At 34.8% G+C, this 25,332-nt stretch overlaps 1 protein-coding gene across 1 annotated transcript; it reads left to right on the top strand.

The window, feature by feature from the left end:
• The first annotated feature begins 6,176 nt into the window (after positions 1 to 6,176).
• Positions 6,177 to 20,013, top strand: LOC149475731 (uncharacterized). The gene is made up of 7 exons (XM_089712826.1): positions 6,177 to 6,426; positions 8,223 to 8,390; positions 12,705 to 12,804; positions 13,815 to 13,937; positions 14,703 to 14,798; positions 18,377 to 18,494; positions 18,923 to 20,013. The coding sequence occupies exons 1-7, from the start codon at positions 6,284 to 6,286 to the stop codon at positions 20,011 to 20,013; spliced, it is 1,839 nt and encodes a 612-aa protein (XP_089568952.1). The 5' UTR covers positions 6,177 to 6,283.
• Positions 20,014 to 25,332: the final 5,319 nt, after the last annotated feature.

Here is a 25,332-nt window from a genome sequence, read left to right as displayed (position 1 = left end):
TTTTTTGACCCGCAAGTCGTCAAGTCACGTCAAATTGATTCATTGGTCACTTTGGCAGTAAAGTTTCCAAATTTGATCTCAGTTGATGAACTGCAACAATTAGACACAGAGAAAGAGAACGATAAGAAAGATCACAAAGTTTTAGTTGCCGTTCTTTATTTACAGGCTGTGTTTCAATGTCCCAAAGAAGACATCTCGGTGTTCTATTACAAATCTAAATTGAATGTACTAAATTTGAATGTTAAAATTATGATCTCAAGTCCATGTGGAATGTTATGTTTGGGATGAGTCACAAGCTCCTAGAGGGGTGAATGAGATTGCCACTTGCATTTTTAAATACCTGCAGAATATTTCGGAAACTAACGAGCCTATTGAATTATAGATATCGCCTCTGATAATTGTGCAGGACATCAAAAAAATAAGTTCATGGTGGCTATGTACAGCAACACTGTTAAAAAATTGCCTAATATAAAATCAATAACCCACAAATTTCTCATAAATTAAGGGTCATACACAAAATGAAGGTGACTCGGCCCATTCCAGAGTTTAAAAGACAGATAAAAGGACAACTGATACCCGGACCTATATATACCCCTGAAGGCTTTATAGGTGCCATAAAAACTGCTAAACCGAACCAATGCACGTCAACCAATGTGTTTTAACGACATTTTGGACTGGAAAGCTGCTACTACTCAAATGAACTTTATAATACAGAAAGACGAAGACAAAAATAATATTAAGTTGACAAAGATAAATGTTTTCAAGGTTCAGAAAGAGGATCCTGAAGCCTTGTACTATAAAATATCTTACACTCAGGAATTTAAAAGAGCTGTAGTGACAATAAGAAGAGGCAGTCTAGACTTTCGTCTAAAACAGACTTTCGACAGAAAACCTGGATTAGCTAAAAATAAGATTTTTTTTTAATTTATAACTTTTTCATTTTTTTCCTTTGTACTACGTTAAGTTTTTGAAGTAAAACTTCCTTATCGGGGTTGGAAAAAAATTTAGTGTAAAATTTTAACGTTACGCGTGACATATCTCCGTTACGCGCCATCTTTTTTCTTATCCTTACCACGCGTGAAAAAAGAGATATTGTTCGTACTGTCCATCTAAACTCCGCAGGATGTCGAAATTATCATGCGTGAAGTGCAAAAAACCCGTGTGTGGAGAACATAACGTTGTGTGCCATGAGTGTATTTAAAAAAGAACAGCCTATACGCCGACTTCCAAGGCAGGATCGAAGTTGATGCAAATCTTATTATCGATTCATTTATGAAAAAGTTAAACGAAAATCGAGCTAACATTAGCCTAGAAAAGAAGACTATTAGGAAGATAAAATCCATGTAGCTCCTGGAAAGGCTATCGGTGCTGATGATTTTTCAGGTGAGAGTTCATCGGGCCAACAGCCACGTAAAACTTTAAGAATGGAGAACGAAATTAAGTTTAAACGCACAAAGCGTAAACGTTCCACTTCTTCAACAAGTTGCAGCGACGTAGAGATGAGTATTGCATCTTCTACTGATGATCACGTGATGCCCTGGGATTATGAAGACGATGAAGTTTCTTATCCAAATATAAAAAGTCCTGCCGTTTCCTTTAAAAAGTTAGATACACAAAGCAACACGGCAAACGATCTTGTTTCATCTCTGATTATATCACAAAATTGTCTTGTCCCACAGAATGGTGTAGAAGAAGCCAGATATTTTATTAAAATTGAAGTACTCTGTAATCTAAATTCTACTAAACATCATGACTCTCCTGAAACTCATTCCAAAGAATTATCGAAGGCCACAACTGCTATAACACCCACAAATGTCGTTATGTCTCTTCGTCAAGACATATTAAATTTGGGTCAGACAGTTGCCACAGACAATTGGTATACAAGTATAGATTTGGCAAATCAACTACTGAACCAAGACACCCACCTAGTTGGAATCCTAAGACAAAATAGAAAGGGTTTGCCGGTAGCAGTAGTGGACGCCAAACTGGAAAAAGGTGAATCCATAGCTATGGAGAATCAGCGTGGTATTTGTATGCTCAAGTGGAAGGATAAGCGCGATGTGTTGATGCTTTCGACTAAACACTCAAACGGTAAAAAAACAGTTTTAAAAAAAGGTAAAACTGTTACAAAACCTAAAATGATATTAGCATACAACGAAGCAAAAGGCTCCGTTGATATGAGTGATCAAATGTCCTCATACTCATCACCACTGAGAAAAACAGTAAAATGGTATAAAAAGCTGGGTGTCGAGCTTATCTTGGACACGGCTTTAGTAAATGCTTGGATTATGTAAAGAAAATAAAAAAATCTAAAGAAAGTATTGTGCAGTTCAGGCGTCAGATAGTAGAGTACCTTATTGATTCAGGACTCTATAAAGAGCAAAATTCACTGCAGGAGAAACCTAAAAGGATGAAGCATGAATTATTGAAGAAAGAGGGACCAGTAAGTAAATTGAGCTTTTGTGTAACTTGCTATAAAGAAAAATGTAAAAAAATTAGGTTCAAAAGAAGCTCGAAACAAAACAAAAAAATTAATAAAATAAAAATGTAATGTTTGTTTTCAGACCCTGTATTTTAAATTTTTGATTCCATTGTTGGAGCATCAAAATCAAGGGTTGTGGCTATTTTAAAACAAAAAAAGTTGCAACATACTGCAAAAACTGTCCTGGTGAAGTACATTACTGTTTACCCTGCTTCAATAAGTCTCATCGTTATCTGTAGTTGTTATGATTGATAGTTATTAAGAACATTTATAATGGTCCAGTTTGTTTTTTTTGCCATCCCTTTACATTTTCATACATATTTTCAACAAATATATGAGTAGCCAGAAACCATACCAAAGGATTGTTCTACAGTGCCGCTCCGGTCACCTGTTATAGATAAATATTTGGTAAACGTGGCCTCACAAAGTAGTTTCAAATTCAGGTCTGCCTTGAGGTCACCGATGCCTTAATCCAGTCGAGGTGAGGTCACCGATGACCTACGCAGCAGAGAATGTGTTAAAGCACAAAATGACTAAGATACAGATTAAGGCTGCTGTGAAAAAAAGGTTTTAAATAGTGACAGTTCCAGTGAAGACGACGACCGAATTAGCATCTATTCTGAAGAAGAACCAATGTTTGAAGAGGAAGCTGAAGTTTTAATAATTAATACGAATCGATTTGTCCCACTGAATAGTTTGACAAAAGAAGGAGACTTTGTATTAATATTATTTGAAGTTAAGCGCAAACATATTTATTATATTGCAAGAGTCATAGGGGAAAAAGGTGAAGAAACAGAGGTCAGTTTTCTTCGCAAATCTGTTAAGAACCCAAACAAATTTCACCTGCCCGTCATTCCCGATCTTGCTACAGTTCCATTGCATGACATAAAAATGATTTTGCCAAAACTGAACTTCATATCAAAAGCCTGGCAAGAGGTAACAGCGGCCACTATTCAACATTCTTTTTGACATGCTGGATTATGTAGTAGCCAAGAAATGAACCAATTTGACGGTGAAGACAATCTACCACTGAGTGAATGGATAAGCCAGTTCAACATACCAAACAATTTTAACGAAGATCTACAATCGTACAAAAATATAAATAGTGTAGCCACAACTGGTACACTTGTAAGCATCTGTAGATGAACAAATTGTTGATTTAGTGTCAAAAATTGAGGAAACACCCGATAATCAAGATGAAGACGATCAAGTGGACAAAGCCGAATGACCACCAACAATTCAACAAGCCCTAGATGCCGCTAAGTTGGTAGAAAAAATTTTGTTGTTTAGTCAAGACAATTCCACCACATATCTAGATATGAATAGAATACGTAAAATAATACAAAACAAGTACTGGCATAGCAAAAAACGACAGATGAAATTATCAGGCTATATGTGTAAACAATAATTTATATGTATAAGCATTTATTATCTAAGACATAAATACAATTAAAAATTCTTATATTAAAAATTCTTGTTAATTTGTTTTTTTTTTTCAATAACTCTCTATAACGACAAAAAATGCACAGTCCCTTGAGTTTCGTTATAAAGAGTTTACACTGTACTTAGAAAAGTGGTACAACTTTGATGATCCGGAATATCAAGCAATGAAAATTTTATCTCTAAAAACACCAATGACATGGTCAGAAATTACTAGACTCCAGGAATTGTTAAATGTTGACTTAGATAGCGACAAACTTTACAATGAGTTTTGACTTTTGCGGGAGATGCAGCCACATCTCGTTGAAGAGATGCGAGTTGATTTACGCTGGGTTGACTTCTTTACTAAATTGAAAGATAGAAATCCTTGTTCTAAATTGAAAAAAATGGTCACGTTTGTTCTTTCCATTCCTGTCTCTAATGCTTCTTGTAAACATATATTCAGCATAATAGAACAAGCATGGAGCAAGGAAAGAAACCAAATGAGTATTTCTTAAATAAAAGCAGAATTACAAGTACTCACAAACTTCGATTTTACATGTCAAAACTGTAAAATATTAGATGCTGCTAGAAAGCAAAATAAATATAAATTTAAAAATTTATTGAGTTTTTCTTTTTTTCCACATACTCCCCAAAGTCTCCAAAAGTAAGGGTTGGTCCTTCAACCCTATTCGTAGGATATGTCGAGATATTATGACTGGGTTGTTTAAGCTGTAATACAACATACAGTATAGACTTTGAGGAATAGATTTGTACTCGATATAGAAAAAGACTAGGTTCCTATGGGTTTTGAACATTTCAAGTTCTGAAGATATCACTTGCGAACCAAATTGCGAACTGCGAATTTGTGAATTAGATAAAGGTATTGCGCGTTATGCTATCACTTTTGTGTTTTATTAACAAATTGAATGTTTCTAAAACGGACTGAAGCCTTCAAATGAACACATTATTTCACAAATCACAACACTGACCACTTTAACTGATAAGGAACATGAAAATCTACCAAACTAGGTATATATTTCTTCTAGTTCCTTCTCTACAAAAATAATAATTATTCCTAAACCTAATTCCTAGAAAGAGCACAGGAAAAGAGAGAAATTCGAAATGAAAATGAAAAAAGTGACGACCGGAGTAATGTCGAAATTCGAATGTCGATTGTCGATTGTCGATGCCCGAATTGCCCGATGGCTAGTGGTCAGTGGATACCATAGACTATAGACTATTTCTTTTTAAAACCACAGATTATTATATCAAAACCCATATTCCCATAATTTGGTACAACAATAATTTGGTGTAAATTCTTGACAATGATGCCTGAGAAGCAAGAAATACGATCAATCACTTTTAAATCAATTCAGGTAATATTTTTTATTATTTATAAGTCATACTAACGAATACACGTACAAATGTGTCTCGTGTCGTTTTTAACCGACTTCAAAAAAAAGGAGGGGGTTATCAATTCGGCCGGTATATTTTTTTTTTATGTATGTACACCGATTACTCCGAGGTTTCTTTTTTTTTGTTTGATGCGGAATGGTGTCGAATTGGTTTTTTATTCGGATAGGCCCGCTTGTTTTTATTTTATGAGCATTTTTGTCTGGTCTCGATGACTTAATTGCAATGTAGCAAGTAACTTTGATTCACTTCCCGGTAACTAAGCCGGTAACCGATTGAGCTGAAATTTAGTATACGTATGTAAATTGGATAGCGATGAAACATTATCATGATATAGAGCTGATTTGATCGTGGAATCGGAAGGTGACAATAGGAAATCAGTAATATATTGACTCACTTTTATCGAGTTTGGGCTCGTTTGATTCGTGTTGAAATATACACTAAAAAGTGTTAAATAGAAACTACAAAACTACGTTAAAAACAAAGGACTTCAAAAACGTTAAAAGATTTGTTATTATTAATTACTACATATTATTTAGATGTGCTATTTATTAAATAGGTTTGAAGTCGGTGCCAAGCACTAAGCACTTAGTATTGAGCCCGTGCACCGACATCAAACCTTTTTAATAAATATCACATCTAAATAATATGTAGTAATTAATAATATCAAATCTTTTTTATTTCTTACTTTTCCGTTTTTGAAGTCGGTTTTTTTATCTTAGTTATTTTTATTCATAAGTCTGGTCTGGGAGTTGCTTGCGTGAATGGCATCTTCAATTGATCTCGTGAATGGCATGTTTGTTGTGATTCAATGGCCCTATAAAAAAAACTAAATGAATTTGAATTGTCAACAGACAGAGACAGGCCGTTACGAAACAGAAAATAAAACTGTAAACAAAGTCCACAGAGGTTTATTCAAAATACGTTATAAGGAAAATATAACAAATAGATATAAATGAGTTTATAATGGCTGGTCGATTATTAAATAATAAGAAACAAACATTAGAAGCACGAGTGCAACAACTTCAAAATGAAATTAAATATTACGAGAAACGCATAGAAGAGGCGAAAACTTTCAAGCACAGTTCTAGTTTTTATGATAGTGATAGGTAAGGAGTTAATGTATTTTTATCTATAATAATATTATAAAGTTTGTTTGAACGCGCTAATCTCAGGAACTACTGGTCCGATTTGAAAAATTATTTCGGTGTTAACCGCTCATATGCTTTGCGCAACCACAGTTGCAAAAATAAAATACGCTAAATAGCTAGCAAAAAAAATAAAGGTAGCCTACTTTGCTAGTGCTCTGGAACGTGCGCCGCGCGTTCGACGCACCGCTATTAAAACTTAATTTCTGACTTCCGCGAGAGGAGTACTTCAAATATATTGACTGTAATCGATTGTTATTGTAATAATACTATACAAAACTGTGTTATTTCTACAATATATGATTACCGTATACCGTAAAAAGTTATGAAATCGTCTAAAGTCTACTAACTTTTAAAGTCGTCTTTATTACATATTTATTACAACGGTCACTAAAATATTACTTTATAACAATAAAACACATGTTAGAGAATAATCTGATAAGTAAACACGAGTAGAAATCAATAAAATACAACAATTACGGCATATTTTAACACTTCCTTGTAAGACACGTAAGATACAAACTAAGATATTCCCAAAATTCTGTTTGAAAGGTTGGTAGTACTGGGGAGAAATAGACGAATCAATTAGTTGTCTTTGGTTTAAATACGTAAAAATTAGACTCTGAGAGTATGAAATAGAGTTTATAATCAATTGAAATAAGAAAGTCGCTTTGCAACCACAGTTGCGCGAAACAAGATTCTCGATCGTGTTTTTGCAACTGTGGTTGCGCGTAGCTAAGTAAGGGGTCATTTTTTTTTTCTCAAGCATATGAGCGGTTAAATAGCCCATTTCTCGAGGAAGGCTATAGGCTATAATATCATCACGCTAAGACCAACAAGAGCGGAGACACACGGGGAAACCAACACAACAACTTACCTATAAACACAGAATACATAATAGTAGCTAATACTATAATCCTATCTTCGACAACTTACCTATAATCTCATTATGAAAGAAGTTTTGAAATCGATCTTGTATTTCCTGAGATTAGTGGATAATATCAAACTCTTCTGCTATAGATTATCTATCATCATCATGAGCCCATATACGTTCCCACTGCCCCCTATGAGGGTATTATATAGGCAGTGCCGGCGTTAGGGCGGCGTTGGGGGGGGGGGGGGGGGCGAGAGGGGGTGATGGCCCAGGGCGACAAATTCTGGGGGGCGCCAAGGTCTGAAGTTGGAGTCTCTTGCCTCTCCTGGTGCAAACCTTCAGAACACCTCAAGTGGGTGCCACAATATTTTCGCCCGGGGTGTCAGTGGCCCTTACACCGGCACTGTATATAGGGTATATATTACTACTTATTTATTAAAGCTGAAGTGTTTGTTTTTTCCCCTTGAACGGGCTAGTATAACCCGGGTACTGTTTGAAAAATCATTTCCTGTTAAAAAGTCCATTTATCGAAGAAATCTTAGATCTTATTGATAGATCATGATGCTATGACAAATAGGAGTAGAGCGAAGTGGGTATAACCGTGGGGCACAGCTAGTAGTATTGAACATTGCCTATTAAATGTAATATTTTGATAAGCTTTCATTAAAAATTTTATATATTGAACTAGCTGAGCTCTGCGGTTTTACTGCAGTGCTCTGCTCCTGTTGGTCTCAGCTAGATGACATGTATCCTATAGCCTTCCTCGATAAATGGGCTATCTAACCAGACCAGTAGTTCCCGAGATTAGCACGTTTAAACAAACAAACTTTTCAGCTTTATAATATTAGTATACATTAAAATTCTATTCCAATTAATTTTGCAGTTCAGATTCCGATTTAGAGTTCTCGGTGAACGACAGTCAGTCTATATCGGAATTGAAACTGCAACAAGTCATGCTGAAGACCTGCTTCCAAGCTACACAGGAACTTACCGATGTGCTCGTTGTTCAGTCAGAAGTTAATATATTAACAGAGGACCCAGTTGTTGAAAAGTAAGTGTTAAATTGTCATACTTATATTACTTATTAGCTTCATAGTTCATTTGTTAGCTAGCGAATCCAACCTAATGTGCATGCAAAGGGTGCAAAACAAAATCCTAAGAGTGCTCACAGCAGCTCCATGGTTCACTCGCAACTCTGAAATTCATGAGTACTTAGAAATGCCTACAATTAAGGAGGAAGCTACAAAATACCTCAAGAAGCATAAGCAAAGACTTGTAATGCATCCTAATCCGCTCTCCCAGCAATTGCTGAAACTAAAGCCCAGAAAACGTCTGAAAAGAGCTAATGTTGATGTTGAGCTACGTTAGAAAGGGGAATTAGGGCACTGGTTCTGGTTCTCAAATCGCCAAATCATTCTGTCCAAATATCTGCTCATAGTCCGTTGACTGATCGCAGATGTCAATAATAATAGAAAAAAAAAAATAGTTCATTTGTAAGTTTGTATGTAATCAACTCCTCTTGAAATGGACAAAGTTATTTCAAAGAATGGTGACAACCCTACTTCGTACTAAAATATAATCCTACTTAATATTATAAATGCGAAAGTTTGTTAGGGTGGATGTATGTGTATGTATGTTTGTTACTCTTTCGTGTAAATACTATTGAACCAATTAAAATGAAATTTAGCAGACATATAGTTTTATCCCGAAATCCCATGGGAACTGGAACTATGCAGGGTTTTTCTTTGAAAGGCGGGCGAAGCCGCGGGAGGAAAGCTAGTCTATATATAATCTACTAGCTTTCCGCCCGCGGCTTCGCCCGCTTTGTCTAAAACATAATAAATTATATACCTACTAAAACCTTGAATCTCCTCTTGAATCACTCTATCTATTTAAAAAAAATTGGTTGTCTGTAAAGTCGGTTTACTGACGATAGTTGAACGTGACAACAGCCTATTGTGCTCCTTTGTCGCTCGTTCCGCGCTCTCGCTTGCACTTCAAGCCTTACATGGAACGCCTCAGAGCGAGGTAACGCCGCATGAGTCATGTTTTTTCGTGCGTGCAGCCGGCTCTATCGAATTATAAGACGTTGTCACGTCAAAAACCCGCATCAAAGCCGTTGCGTAATTTTAAAGATTTAAGCATACATAGGGACATAGGGACAGAGAAAGCGACTTTGTTTTATACTATGTAGTGATGATATAATCTGCTCAATTTGTCAAGTGATAAGACTAAGGCAGAATAATGTTTGCCAGGACAGCTAGTATTTAACTGCCGAGTTTTGTATAATAATCAACACTAAACTCGGCTGATAACGCAACCCCAAGCAACAACTCAAGTTTTGTTTCTAGTTGACCATAGCAGCCTTAATTTTTACGTAAGGGTATAGTCAATTCTGCTGACCGCCACCTTGGTACAGTGGTTGACGCGTGAGCGTAGAACCGAGGGGTTCTGGGTTCGGTGGAGACGAAGAAAAAAAAAATTATCGGTCTAGCACAGGGGTTCCCAACCTTTTTTTGTCTACTGCCCACTTTAAGAATAAATTATTTTTTAACGCCCCCCTTTTTAAACATACTTAAAAAACGCTAAGTACTTATAACTGATTATTGAAACGCAACTTTATAGTAGAGTATCTTTTATTGATAATAAAACAAACATAATCAATTCTTATATAAAAACTAATGTGAAGGTTGAATCTGATGCTGTTCAATAAGTTTGTTGATATCAGGTTCCAATTTACTCAAAAACAGCCGCAAGTCGCCACGTTCGGTAACACGCAAACGATTTCTCTTTTTAGTAAGCAGCGTTGCCACAGCACTAAATCCACGTTCACACAAATATGACGATGGGAATGCTATCAAGAATCGTTGAACAATTGACCACAATCCAGGGTACAATTGTGGGATCGGTTTTTGTAGCCAAAATTCTTGATATCCATTTTTAAACTTGATTTTTGTTTCTTCGTTTGTTGTCAATTCTATAAGTTCTTCTTCCAGCTGAGGTGACATTGCTGTGTTGACATTTGAAAACGGATCCAACACCCAGTCTGGTATTTCCAAGTTTAAAATGTCCTGGTATCGTTCGGTGAAGTCAATGTGGAGGTTTTCCAAATGTTGGCAGTAGGCAAACAAGTCGTCGTTACTGCAAAATACTGATAAATTCGGAAAATTGTGAAACTCACGTCTGCCCATTCTTTCTTTCTTCTTCATTCTTTTTGTGCAGAAGCAGTTTGGCTGCGAAAGCAGCAACGACATTTTTTGTTTTAATTAAATTTAGTTCATCGCCTTGCAGTTGGAGGTTCATGTCGTTGAACAGTTTATACAGGTCTGTCATGTAAGCTATATCATTCTTTGATGTTATGAGATTGTTGCGCAGTTCTGTATCTTTAGTTTCCAAGAACTCTATCACAGAGTCAAACAGGTTGTAAAATCGAATCAGACAATTGCCTCTTGACAGCCAACGAACTTCAGTATGAAGCAACAAACGGTTGAAATCTTCGTCATTAGTAGCACAAAGCTGATGAAATAATCTATCATTCAAAGAGCTGCTACGGATTTTATTGACTGCTTTGATGACATATTGCAGTGATTGAAATAGTCGTTCACTTAAGTTTCTAGCAACCAAATGTTGTCTATGAATAACGCAATGTATAGCAAGGACATCTGGAATTTTATTCTTTAAGTACGCTATGAAGCCTTTATGGCGCCCTGTCATAGCCAGAGCGCCATCCGTAGCAACTGATATAATATTTTTCAAAGGAATCTCTTTCTCTTCACAAAACTTTTCCAATGTATTGAATATGGTTTCGCCTTTTGTATCTGTCTCCAAATTTCTGGCAAACAATAGTTCTTCACGTATTTTCTCATCTTTAATAAACCTCCCGTAAGATAGCAACAACGCTTCATTAGTTGGTAAAGTGGACTCATCGAGCTGAATTGAGAATTGACTAGTCCTCAGATGATTGCACAATGATTCTTCAATGTTTTCAGCCATTTCATCAATTCGTCTTTGCACAGAATTATTACTCAAAGGAATTTTTCGGATAATATCTGCGGCCGGTTTATGAAGCACAGTAGTTATTACTTCCTTTATTGCTGGCAAAATTAACTCTTCTCCGATGTTGTGTGGTTTGCCTTTTTGAGCAATTAACAAAGAGATATTGTACGAAGCTCGAAGTCCGTCGTCATCTTGCTTAGCAGCCGCCGAAAATAGTTTTGATACACTTGGCTGAGTATTATGCTTCTTCTCTAGGTCTTGAAAAAATGCTACATTCTTGTCTTTCTTATCTGGATGCATTTTATTCAAATGATCTTGCAGTCTTGAAGGCTTCATTGCTTCGTTCGAAAATGTTTTTAGACATACTTAGAAGACACAAAGGCGACGACGGGTTTGTGGGATTTTCAATAAATCCGAATTTAATATATTCCGCAGAGTATTGCCGTCTCTTCTTTTTTACTTCCGACATTGTTTTGTTTTGAGAAATACGTAAGTGTTGAAATCAAGTACTGCTTATCTATTATGCGCGAAACCGCAAATGAAAATAAAATAAATTTACGTCGTTTATATAGGATTGCATAAGCAGCACGCACCAACAGGAATAAGACATCAAACGTGCATAAACTCGTTTATCTCATTCGACGCCCAATCGTACTCGACAAGCAAGAACAAGTATTATAGAACCAGCCGATTGATACAGGAATGTACAAATCGGATTATTTAACAAAAACTTGTTAAAACATGATTGCCCGCGGTCTATTATATCGAACCGATTTTGAGCTATATCTTAATTAATATTAGTTGATGTTCACAAGATGTCGACTCTCGAAGTCGAGAGCTCAGTCGGTTTCTAAGAGTCTTCCTAGCTAGGTAGATGAAATTATAAATCGACCCCAAAGCCCTACACAACGCCCCCTTTTTTTTCTGGGTCTCTTACCGCCCCCCTTTAGGCCTGTAGCGCCCACAAGGGGGCGTTATCGCCCACGTTGGGAAAGACTGGTCTAGCATGACACAGAAGGCTGATAATCGATAGTGAAAATCGATCAGGGAAACAGATGTATGCGTAATACATCTGCCCCTTACCCCACTAGGGGACATGGGACTTCACTTTTATAGTCAACTAGCTTCCGCTCGCGGCTTCGCCCGCGTGGTGTTTTGATAAAAGGTAGCCTATGTTCTTCCTCAGGGTCTAAAGATTGTCCGTGCCAAATTTCATCAAAATCGGTTGAGAGGTTCATGCGGGAAAGCGTAACAGACAGACAGACAGACAGAGTTACATTCGCATTTATAATATGTATTAGTATAGATTCTGATATGGGTTTATTAATACGGGTCTAAGTAATCGAGATCTGTTCCTGAAATATTTCAGTGAGCCTCCGGTTACTGCGCCGGGGTTGTGGAAACAAGTTCTGGCGGAATGCAGGATTGATCTTGTACCGTTTTCCATCACATTTTATGTGCATCAAGGGGTAAGTTTTAATCTCAATAGTAAAAACTAGCTTTCCGTAAGCGGATTCGCCCACCTAATCTATACTTATAAAGCTGAAGAGTTTGTTTGTTTGAACGTGCTGATCTCAGGAACTACTGGTGCGATTTGAAAAATTCTTTCGGTGTTAGATAGGCCCATTTATCGAGGAAGGCTATAGGCTATATAGAATTATGCTTAGACCAACAGGAGCAGAGCCACGCGGGTGAAACCGCGGGGCACAGCTAGTATACTATAACCTTACTTGATAATCACTATATATTAAAAAACCGCATCAAAATTCGTAGCGCGGTTTTAAAGATACATAGGGACATAGAAAAGGGTCAGAGAAAACGACTTTGTTTTTACTATGACGACGCGGTTGGCGCAGTGGTCAAGTAACTGCCTACTGAGCCGACGGTCCCGGGTTCGATCCCCGGTCAGGCCAAATATTTGTGTGATGAACTCAATTATTTGTTCTTGGGTCTGGGTGTTATTATCTATATATGTATGTATTTATAATATTATATTTATCGTCGCCTAGTACCCACAACACAAGCCTTAATTGAGCTTACTGTAGGACTAGGTCGATTTGTGTAATAATGTCCTATAATATTTATTTATTTATTTATTTACTATGTAGTGATGAATCGCCAAATGTGTTGCAAAGCGCAAAGCTCGAGAACGGCTGAACCGATTTCGATAATTCTTTTTTCTATAATATTCCTTGAAGTACGAGGATAGTTCTCACGGGGAGAAAACGTAAACATGTGCCACAGGTGAAGCCGGGACAGGCCGCTAGTTTATTCATAAAGTTATTTAGCATTTTTATTTATAAAATGTTCAAGTTTACTTTACAATCCTTTATTTAATTTCTCGTTGTCTGGAAGAAATCGCTATTAAGCGATAAGGCTGTCGTTTATTACAATATATCCTAGGTTAATCTCATTTTGTTATTTATTCAGAGGAAAAAAAGCATAAATAAATCAACTTTTTTAATGGTTTCTTTTTCAGGACAGTGTTTTCGCTCCAATATCGTACAGAGCGCTGCAAGTGTTGCCAGTTAAAAAGGCGCATGAGATAGAATTGGCTCATTCAACGTTATCAAAAATGAAACAGCCGAGCCACGCTATTGAGGTATAGTTATAGTTTAAAAAACCTAATCTTTGAATCTTGCTTAAGAAGTTTCACTACTGACACGTGTGCTCGGTACACACGCTCTTTTTTTGAACTCTTATCTATCTATCTAAAAAGTGTTAGTTTTTTAAAACTAATTTAAGAATATATATTTTGGTTTTATGATATTAAAATCCTATCCTATCCTACTATCCTACTAATATTATAAATGCGAAAGTAGTTTGTGAGGATGTGTGTGTGTTTGTTACTCTTTCACGCAAATACTACTGAACCGATTACAATGAAATTGAGCGCACATATAGAGGGTAACTTGGATTAACACATAGGATAGGTTTTATCCTGGAAATCCACGGGAACGGGAACTATGTGGGATTTTCTAAACGCGGGTGAAGCCGCGGGCGGAAAGCTAGTAATTTATGATTTATAAATATAAATTTCTAAAGACTGGCGTGAAAGGATGCGGGTTCGAATCCCGGCTCGTGATAGAATTTTTTCTATTGTTTAAAAATGTATAATTTATGAATATTTATTATTGGCTTGGTTGGTAGTGGCTCTGCCTTCCAGTGGACGTGGGTTCGATTCCCACCCGGGGCACATATTTGTGCGATGAAAATGTTTGCTCTGTGTCTGGGTGTTAAAGTATTTATTTAAAATTATTTATGTATGTTTATCAGCCATCTTGTTTCCATAACACAAGCGAAAGCTTAGTATGGGATCAGATCGTGCCGTGTGTGAAATATTTATTTTATTTATTTATATTTGCAGATAATACGAAGCTACGCGGTCGCACATCGCTCGAGGCGAACAACACTTGCTAAGTTGGCGCAAAAATATGCTGATTCTTTGTTCATGGAACCCATGGTGTGTATCTTATAATAATTACTAGCGGTCCGCCCCGGCTTCGCCCGTGGTACCTACATGTTTAAACTATCCTATCTCTCAAGTTGGATCGAACTGCACATGGTGTGCGAATTTTATTATAATCGGTTAAGTGGTTTAGGAGTCCATTGAGGACAAACATTGTGAAACGAGACTTATACAGGGTTACTTGTAAAACACCAGCAACCTCGCAGGACAAGATAGCTTACATCATAAGTAACAACATTTGTTCTACGACTTTTGGCATAACGCAATAAATTATTTTTAAATGATTTTTTAAACTTTTATTGTACTCTCCTTACATTTGTAAGTCTATGTTCTATTCATTATCGGATGGACGATGCGACGCCCCCTTCCCCCTCTCGTTCGCTTTTTGTTTACGTAATTTTTGGGAGGCGTAGAGTTTATAATATTCAGACGGAAAATTAAATGAATATTTATTTTTGTATGAAAATAAAATCTAACAAATTATCAAAAGTCGTAGAACAAATGTTGTTACTTATGATGTTAGCTATCTTGTCCTGCGAGGTTGCCGGTGTTTTACAAGTAACCCTGTATATATTAAGATAAGTAACTAGCTTCCGCCCGCGGCTTCGCCCGCGTGATGCTTTGATAAAAGGTAGCCTATGTTCTTTCTCAGGGTTCAAACTCTAAAGATTGTCTGTGCCAAATTTCATCAAAATCGGTCGAGAGGTTTATGCGGGTAAGCGTAACAGACAGACAGACAGAGATACTTTTGTATTTATAATATTAGTAGGGATAATACCAGCTTTCCGCCGCTTTTCATTCATTCATATAGAAATGGATCGCAAAATGTGTTGGTAAGCGCATGACACGAAAACGGCTGAACCGATTTCGTTAATTCCTTTTTTATAATATTCCTTGAAGTACGAAGATGGTTCTTATGGAGAGAGAAAGTACCACGGGCGAAGCTGGGGCGGACTGCTAGTTTATTATAGTGGAAAAAATATCGGGAACAACTGGTTCAAATAACAAAATTGTTACTGTTTTGGATAGACGATTTTTCGAGGAATGTTATAGCAATTCGCAAGGCACAGGTGGGTAAAGGCTTACCTTACTAGCTTCAGCCCACGACTTTGTACGTGCATCCCCTTTTTTCCCCGTTCCCGCAAGAATATCGGGAAATCCTTTCTTAGCGGATGCCTACGTCCTAACATCTACCTGTATGCCAAATTTTAGCCCGATACGTCCAGTGGTTTGGGCTGTGCGTCGATAGATCACTATATCAGTCACCTTTGAGTTTTATACAGGGTGTAATCGTTAAGTGTGCACAGGCGATTATTCCGTAACTATTGCAGATATCAAAAAACTTTATACTGACATCGAAAGCCCTTTACCTAATGAGTAAAATAACAACAATAACTTTTTAAAAATAAAACGGGACATATCCAAAAATTTTACACCAAACACTCCCATGCATTTAGTATGAGATATGACTATCCTAAACATGTAATATGAAAAATTTTGGTTCTTTTTTTGAATTTGTGCTTAAATTACTTCGCAAATTTTAATAAAATTCATTTAGAAACTGTAAACAGAGCTCGATGTTGAATACAATGGTATTCCAAAACGAGGACGTCACTTCGAACATTTGCTTTGAGCACAAAATGTATGGAAAATTCAATGTATGGGAGTGTTTAATCTAACTTTTTTTGATATTTCCCGTTTTATTTTTTAAATGTTATTATTGTCATTTTACTCATTAGGTAATTGGCTTTCGATATCAGTTTAAAGTTTTTTTATATCTGCAATAGTTACGGAATAATCGCCTGTGCACACTTAACGATTACGCGACAACCCTATCTATAGATAGGGTTGTCGCGTAAAAACCACAGGACAGTTCTTTGGCATATTACTATAATATATTATGATGTTACATATGTAATTTGTAAAATTGTAAAACTGACCTGATTAACGGCCGATTTTTCAATGCTTGGATAAAACTTATTTGTCGAATAATGTATAAAACTATCATTTTAAAAACGTATTCTAATTGCCCGTATTTGACAGTTTACGTGACATTTTAATATTATCGTGTAATACTTTATTGGACGGATAATAGACCGGGAGATACTGACACAAAATTTCGAGTCATTTGTTGTTGGATGGCGGTTCTACAGGGGTCTTAGTACGCAATGACAAAAAGAAAAACGATGGTGTGAACACTGGTACCGGCGGCTTAGTCGCGTGGGCGTTAGTCGAACTCGTCGTAAAAATAGCGAAAGTCAAACGATTTGTAACACAAAAATTTTAGAATTTACCGATAGCCCATAAAAAGAAGTAGGCGGTAGTGTCATGCCATACTTTTCCGGTGTGACTTACAGCCCGCCATACCGACGCGAATGTGTTGATTTAAAAAAAACAATTCAACCATTTGTACCAGGCTAACTTTTGCACAGGTAACCATCGCCGTGTAGCCATTTACGAAAATCACCATACCATACTTTTCGGACGATTCCAAATGGTCGCCATACCGCCGAAAATCTGCAAAAATTTTTTTTTTCGCCAAACTTTTTGTACCAGTATTGCATTTAGATTTTTGGAGAGTATTTGATAAAATGTGACCATTATTATATTTGCCATACTTCTAGTAGGGGGAAAAAGTGCTGCCATACTTCATAAATAAATTTATTATTAATTTATAGAAGTGAAGATTTCTACCACCTAGATCTTTGAAATTTTGTATTTATATTTGTTGAACCTCAAACTTATAGGAAAGATTAATGCCATACTGTTACAAATCGTTCAAAATACTAATAAAATCATACAATAAAAAAAAACCTTATACACATTCGCCACCTCCCACAGGTATGGCATTATCACACTTCTATTTATAATCATTCAGGAGTTGTTGAAAAAAAAATTTAGGGTGTTACAAATGGTTCGGCGAAAAAAAAAATTTGCAGATTTTCGGTGGTATGGCGACCATTTGGAATCGTCCGAAAAGTATGGCATGGTGATTTTCGTAAATGGCTGCACGACGATGGTTACCTGTGCAAAAGTTAGCCTGGTACAAATGGTTGAATTGTTTTTTTTAAATCAACACATTCGCGTCGGTATGGCGGGCTGTAAGTCACACCGGAAAAGTATGGCATGACACTACCGCCTACTTCTTTTTTATGGGCTATCGGTAAATTCTAAAATTTTTGTGTTACAAATCGTTTGACTTCGCTATTTTTCCGATGAGTTCGACTAACGCCCACGCGACTAAGCCGCCGGTACCAGCGTTCACACCATCGTTTTTCTTTTTGTCATTGCGTACTAAGACCCCTGTAGAACCGCCATCCTGTTACAAATGACTCGAAATTTTGTGTCAGTATCTCCCGGTCTATAAGTTTTATCCAAGCATTGAAAAATTGGCCCTAAAAAGAGCAACTATGGAGTTTCTTGCCGATTCTTCTCCGTAGATACTGCTTTCCGAATCGGTGGTAAATGTTAAAAATATGTAATGAAGTTTCAAAAGTGCTTCTATAAGAAGTCTAATTATAAATAAATGTTTTAGTTTGAGTTTATTGAATTTGAATATAATTTTATTTCAGTCTGACGGCGGGTACATGTTGAAATGCGCGAACATTTTGGAGATATCATGGACGCTACAGTTCAAGTCATACCTTGCGCCTTTCAACCACAAAATGAAGTTCGACTTGGAATATATGGGTATGTTATTTTGTCACTTTAATACTACTGTCACTAATATTATAAAGCTGTAGAGTTTGTTTGTTTGAACGCGGTTATCTCGGGAACTACTGGTCCGTTTTGAAAAATATATCGGTGTTAGATAGCCCATTTATCGTGGAAGGCTATATTATATCATCTCGCTAAGAAAAACAGGAGCTGAGTGCTGCGGGTAAAACCGCGGAGCACAGCTAGTTATATGTAAAAGTGTTATTGTGTGTTAAGTACATACTGCATCAAAATCCGTTCATAGTTTTAAACATTTTAGCATACATAGGGACAGAGAAAGGGACTTTGTTTTATACTATGTAGCGATTAGGTTTTTGACAAAGCGGGTGAAAAGCTAGTACTATATAAAAAACGTTATCAACAATGGCACATCAAAACTGATATAACTTTTTTTATTTCAGACGAATCCTACATCAAAATTATAACTCAAGCTCATAGGCAATTGTCAGATCCGTCAATAAATACAGACGAACGTACATTATTACTGGCTAAAATTATAAATACATGTCTCGAAGCGCAGAAACCCACCCAAGAGTTGCATGAGAGTCTTCAGTCGGATCCAGAAAGTCTGGATAGATTGAAACCTAAAACACTAGATATGGATATAGATATGCCAATAGATAGAGACGCAAAAATGATGGCCCCACCCAAATATGTGCCTAATAAAACTAAAAAAGTGTCTAAAACAAACCCGGAATCTAATAATAAGTCTCCGCCTAGTTCCTTGAAGGAAAATAACACACGTGTCAATTCTGAAATTGAGAAAAAATCTGCGCAGAAAATGCAAAAGAAATCGGAAAATAAGCATTCAGGGAAAAAAGTAAAAACAACAGCAGATAGTAAAGTTACGAAGATCGTGAATGATAAATCGAAAACAGTGGCAAATAAAGAAAATAAAATTAAAACAGTGTCTAATAAAATTGCCAAGACAATTACGGAAAATAAAAATAGTAAAACTACGCCAGAGGATAAAGGAAAAGCTAAAAAGGGTGAAAACAACATTGTGAAGACAACCACGGAAAATAAGACTAACATTTCACCAGATATGGACAAAACTAAAACGGCAGAAAGCTCGAAAAGTACATCAGAGAAAAAAGTGAAATCAAATGTAAATGCGGCTAAAATAAATAAATTGCCAACGAAGACCGTTCAAACTAATACAGCTAAAAAGGCAGATAATAAAAAAGTACAAGAAAATAATTCTGATTTGATACGCAAAAAAACTGCGCTTCCTGTGCCAGTTTTAAAAAATAACTTCCCGCCTAAAGTATTACATTCTAATACAAATAAGGGATTAAAGCGCTTTTCCCCAAACAAAGGGTTAGAACCTTTAGCTAAGAAAAAGGCTTTACCAGTACCTATAGTTAAAAATATTCCGCCTAAAATTGTTACTAATAAGATAAATAATCAAAAGTTATCTAAAATTAAGCCGGGTCGAGAAAATATACCGACATTGGCAAATGTACGACCGGTGTCTAAAGTTAAGAAATAAAATGTGTTGTTATATGCTTGTTTTATTTGAAATTTCATTCCTCTAGTTACCACTGATACCATAATAGATATAGTAAATCTTTACTAATGTATAAAGCTGAGGAGTTTGTTTGGTTGTCTGTATAATCTCGGGAACTACTGGTCCGATTACAAAAATTATGCGGGGCCAGGTTTGGTGAGCCTCATCTACATAAGTATTATAGGGCATTTTCACAAAAATGTATACCCCCCTGATTTTCAACTGTCCCTCGAATTCATTAAATTCTATATAATGAAGTAGTTGCCAGAATTATTTATATATGTTATCAAAGTGATTATACGTATACAATATTTTGTTTTTTTAACAAAAACTATGACAAAATCTAAAATAAAGTTAAGTTAATTATAAATAACAATCGAAAAATGGGTAATTTTACGCTGTCCCCTGCTTACTCTTACGCGTTTATTACATTATTTCTTAACTTTTTTGTAAGAAAGGTACCATCTTTTAAGGTTTTATTTGGTCCAGGATAATCAGTTACTGTGATAATAGTTAAAATATAATAACCTTATATAACAAAATAAAAGATAAAAAAATAAAAAAGAAAATCAAAAAAATTGTCCTTCCCGGAACATTCAGTTGTGTCACCGATTTTCTAAAAAGAAAATTACTGTGGTTCAATTAATTTTGCATTACTGTCAACACCATAGCTACTGCTATGCAACTTATCAGGTTAGAAGCCGTCAGGGTCAAAAAACTGCTTAGAAGGAGTGCACGCGTGTTTGCAAGCCGCAGGGACCAAATTTTTCATTCAGGTATGTGACCATATTTTGGCTTATTTCTATCTATTTATCTTGTAGTATTTAGTTAATTTTGTTTTAAATGTTTTTATATGTAAGTTGATCAAAAGTTTTGATGAATATAAGTGTTGTGGTTATATTTTAAACCGTTTTTATTACTAGAGGATTATCAAATGTGACTTCCGCTGTGTGACTATTTGAGCGGTCACATATACGCTGAACGAAAAGTCACAACATGCCTGAACACATAAAGCAATGTTTACATGGCGATTTTCTTGAGCTATAAAAATATTTTTCTAAGACATTTTTGACTGAGTAGGAAACTACGGCAAAAAGTAGATTTCAAAAATAAAAATTATTTCCCCATACAAATCGCAACAGCTGATTGATCATTTTGCATGAGGAAGTAAAATTTTTTTTTGAGGAAAAAAAAAAGAAGCATTATGCAGAAAAAGAAACAAAATAAGCCAGCAGAACTAAGAATCTAGACAATGTGCCTTGTATAACAACGAAAGATAATAATGGAACAAAAATTAATTTTTTTCACGATATTTTTCATTGGTTTTTTTTTTATTTACAGATTAACCTTCGTGTTTGCAGCGTCCACTGAAACAATATTTTTTTTATCAAATATGGTGATTGAGATTATTTAAGGTTAATAATAAACGAATCACGAAGACTGATTAATTTGATTAGTGCCAATATAAAACATAAAAGAGACTTCATATTCTTGAATCTTGATAGTAATTTACCCTTTAGATAAATAATAATAATGTGATGGCTTAAGCCCGAACTGATTGTGATAATTTAGTTTGAAGTTAGGTTAAGTTTATAATTATATTTATTATGTGTGCCTGCGTACTTTTTTTTCGCCATGTAAACGCACCCTTTCCCTTTTTAGGTATTCGGTTGTGTGACTGTCCCTATATTACGGAGCTGAATTTTTTAAATATTTCAGTAGATTTTACATTTAATGCCCTTCAAATCAGTCTCTTTAATGGAGAATAATACATAAGTGTAATATTTGTTGCCTTTTCTCTAAAAAAGTATCTAACATTTTAAATGTAAAGATAATAATGACAGTTGAAGTACCAGAGTCACAATACTGAATATACTATTGTTTTTTTTAATTAGCTTAGATCCAAAAGTTGGGAATAGTGAGTGTTTAAAATATACAAAATAACGATTTTAAGTTAATAAATAAACAATATCTAAAAATTCTTATATTTTGCACTGTTTTTCCAGCTACTGAATATAGTCACACAACTGATATAAAATTGCGAGACTTTCCATTGTGTCCTATTATTTTTACAGTTTTCTCATTTTAAACCCATCATATTATATGTTTTCTTGAAGTATATTGAATTTCCGTTTTAAAGAGACCAAAAAAAGTTTAAAATATAATACTATCAAAAAAAATATATTTTTCAAGGAGGGGGTACATTTTTGTGAAAATGCCCTATAAGTATTGCGGCTTAAAATATACTTTCTATCAGAGACATCTAGTGGTGAATAAAAGAATCGAAATTAATAATGACTACATCTTCTCTCTAATAGATGGCGCTGTATTTAATTTCAATATAATACGGTTCATGAAATATAATACTAACACTTTAAAGTACTAAGAAAAATATGTATATAGTTAAATTTTAGGATGGTTATTTTAATATTGATATAACTGCAAACTTATAATAAGAAATATCACAATAATATACAAACTACTAGCGCCATCTAGATCAATATCAGATTAATTATATTTTATTACTGTGACATCTAGCGATGACTAGTAATAACTAATTGCACAAGAATTACTGCCAGATTCTAATAGATGGCGTTGTTGTTTATTTCATAATTACTGAATTTATGGAATAAAATGTAAACATTACATTATGGATGGCAAAAATCAGTGCAATATGAAATAAAAAATGCACTTTAAATTTTTTAAGTTAACTATAATTTTGCTTTAGCGAAAAAGCTTTAGTTATTTAAATAATTAAAACTAGTGGCGCCATCTACATTGATATCCTGTATCATTTATTTTATATCAGCGACATCTAGTGGAGACTAGAAGAAACGAAATTTATAATGACTACAGCCTCCTTCTAATAGATGGCGCTGTATTCAATTTCAATATTATACAATTCATGAAATATAATGCTAACACTATAAATCACTAAAAAAATGTATAGTTAAATTTTATTGATGGCTATTTACATATTGATTTAGCTGCAAACTTACGCCATCTACATCAATATCAGATTTAGCATCAGAAGAGTCCAGGATCCTTCGCCCATTTTTGCACGTGATTGGGCATTTTCACAAAAATGTACCCCCTCCTTGAAAAATATATTTTTTTTTATAGTATTATATTTTAAACTTTTTTTGGTCTCTTTAAAACGGAAATTCAATATACTTCAAGAAAAAATATACTATGATGGGTTTAAAATGAGAAAACTGTAAAAATAATAGGACACAATGGAAAGTCTCGCAATTTTATATCAGTTGTGTGACTATATTCAGTAGCTGGAAAAACAGTGCAAAATATAAGAATTTTTAGATATTGTTTATTTATTAACTTAAAATCGTTATTTTGTATATTTTAAACACTCACTATTCCCTACTTTTGGATCTAAGCTAATTAAAAAAAAACAATAGTACATTCAGTATTGTGACTCTGGTACTTTAACTGTCATTATTATCTTTACATTTAAAATGTTAGATACTTTTTTAGAGAAAAGGCAACAAATATAACACTTATGTATTATTCTCCATTAAAGGGACTGATTTGAAGGGCATTAAATGTAAAATCTACTCAAATATTTAAAAAATTCAGCTCCGTAATATAGGGACAGTCACACAACCGAATACCTAAAAAGGGAAAGGGTGCGTTTAAATGGCGAAAAAAAAGTACGCAGGCACACATAATAAATATAATTATAAACTTAACTTAACTTCAAACTAAATTATCACAATCAGTTCGGGCTTAAGCCATCACATTATTATTATTTATCTAAAGGGTTAATTACTATCAAGATTCAAGAATAAGAAGTCTTTTTTATGTTTTATATTGGCACTAATCAAATTAATCAGTCGATAATCAGTCTTCGTGATTCGTTTATTATTAACCTTAAATAATCTCAATCACCATATTGGATAAAAAAATCTTGTTTCAGTGGACGCTGCAAACACGAAGGTTAATCTGTAAATAAAAAAAAAACCAATGAAAAATATCGTGAAAAAAAATAATTTTTGTTTCATTATTATCTTTCGTAGTTATACAAGGCACATTGTCTAGATTCTTAGTTCTGCTGGCTTATTTTGTTTCTTTTTCTGCATAATGCTTCTTTTTTTTTTTCCTCAAAAAAAAATTTTACTTCCTCATGCAAAATGATCAATCAGCTGTTGCGATTTGTATGGGGAAATAATTTTTATTTTTGAAATCTACTTTTTGCCGTAGTTTCCTAATCAGTCAAAAATGTCTTAGAAAAATATTTTTATAGCTCAAGAAAATCGCCATGTAAACATTGCTTTATGTGTTCAGGCATGTTGTGACTTTTCGTTCAGCGTATATGTGACCGCTCAAATAGTCACACAGCGGAAGTCACATTTGATAATCCTCTAGTAATAAAAACGGTTTAAAATATAACCACAACACTTATATTCATCAAAACTTTTGATCAACTTACATATAAAAACATTTAAAACAAAATTAACTAAATACTACAAGATAAATAGATAGAAATAAGCCAAAATATGGTCACATACCTGAATGAAGAATTTGGTCCCTGCGGCTTGCAAACACGCGTGCACTCCTTCTAAGCAGTTTTTTGACCCTGACGGCTTCTAACCTGATAAGTTGCATAGCAGTAGCTATGGTGTTGACAGTAATGCAAAACTATTTGAACGACAGTAATTTTCTTTTTAGAAAATCGGTGACACAACTGAATGTTCCGGGAAGGACAATTTTTTTGATTTTCTTTTTGATTTTTTTATCTTTTATTTTGTTATATAAGGTTATTATATTTTAACTATTATCACAGTAACTGATTATCCTGGACCAAATAAAACCTTAAAAGATGGTACCTTTCTTACAAAAAAGTTAAGAAATAATTTAATAAACGCGTAAGAGTAAGCAGGGGACAGCGTAAAATTACCCATTTTTCAATTGTTATTTATAATTAACTTAACTTTATTTTAGATTATGTCATAGTTTTTGTTAAAAAAACAAAATATTGTATACGTATAATCACTTTGATAACATATATAAATAATTCTGGCAACTACTTCATTATAAAGAATTTAATGAATTCGAGGGACAGTTGAAAATCAGGGGGTATACATTTTTGTGAAAATGCCCGATTACTATCAAGCTAATTTTCCGTGAGTAGGTAGCTTTATTTTGATGAGACGCCCAATAATTTCTCGATTGTCTATTATCTAACAGAGGTAACAAGGATAAAATGTTTTGATTTGATGGTTCTCAAATATTTATTTATTATCATCACGCTAAGGCCCGATTCAGTGCGACGCGGACCGTCCG

This window comes from Colias philodice, chromosome 29 (genome assembly GCF_061535455.1).
Source record: "Colias philodice isolate Cphi_HAF_F1 chromosome 29, ilColPhil1 Martin Lab GWU primary, whole genome shotgun sequence".
Classification (NCBI taxonomy): Eukaryota; Metazoa; Arthropoda; class Insecta; order Lepidoptera; family Pieridae; genus Colias; species Colias philodice.
Note: the sequence above shows the minus strand (reverse complement) of the source record. Positions and strands in the feature narration are given on the sequence as shown.

Excerpts from the sequence above, each read along its gene's own strand:
- LOC149475731 (XM_089712826.1), top strand. The coding sequence starts at position 6,284 with ATGGCTGGTCGATTATTAAATAATAAGAAACAAACATTAGAAGCACGA. Across the intron at positions 14,799-18,376 it reads CTTTGTTCATGGAACCCATG|TCTGACGGCGGGTACATGTT; the intron begins GTGTGTATCTTA and ends ATTTTATTTCAG. Across the intron at positions 18,495-18,922 it reads GTTCGACTTGGAATATATGG|ACGAATCCTACATCAAAATT; the intron begins GTATGTTATTTT and ends TTTTTATTTCAG.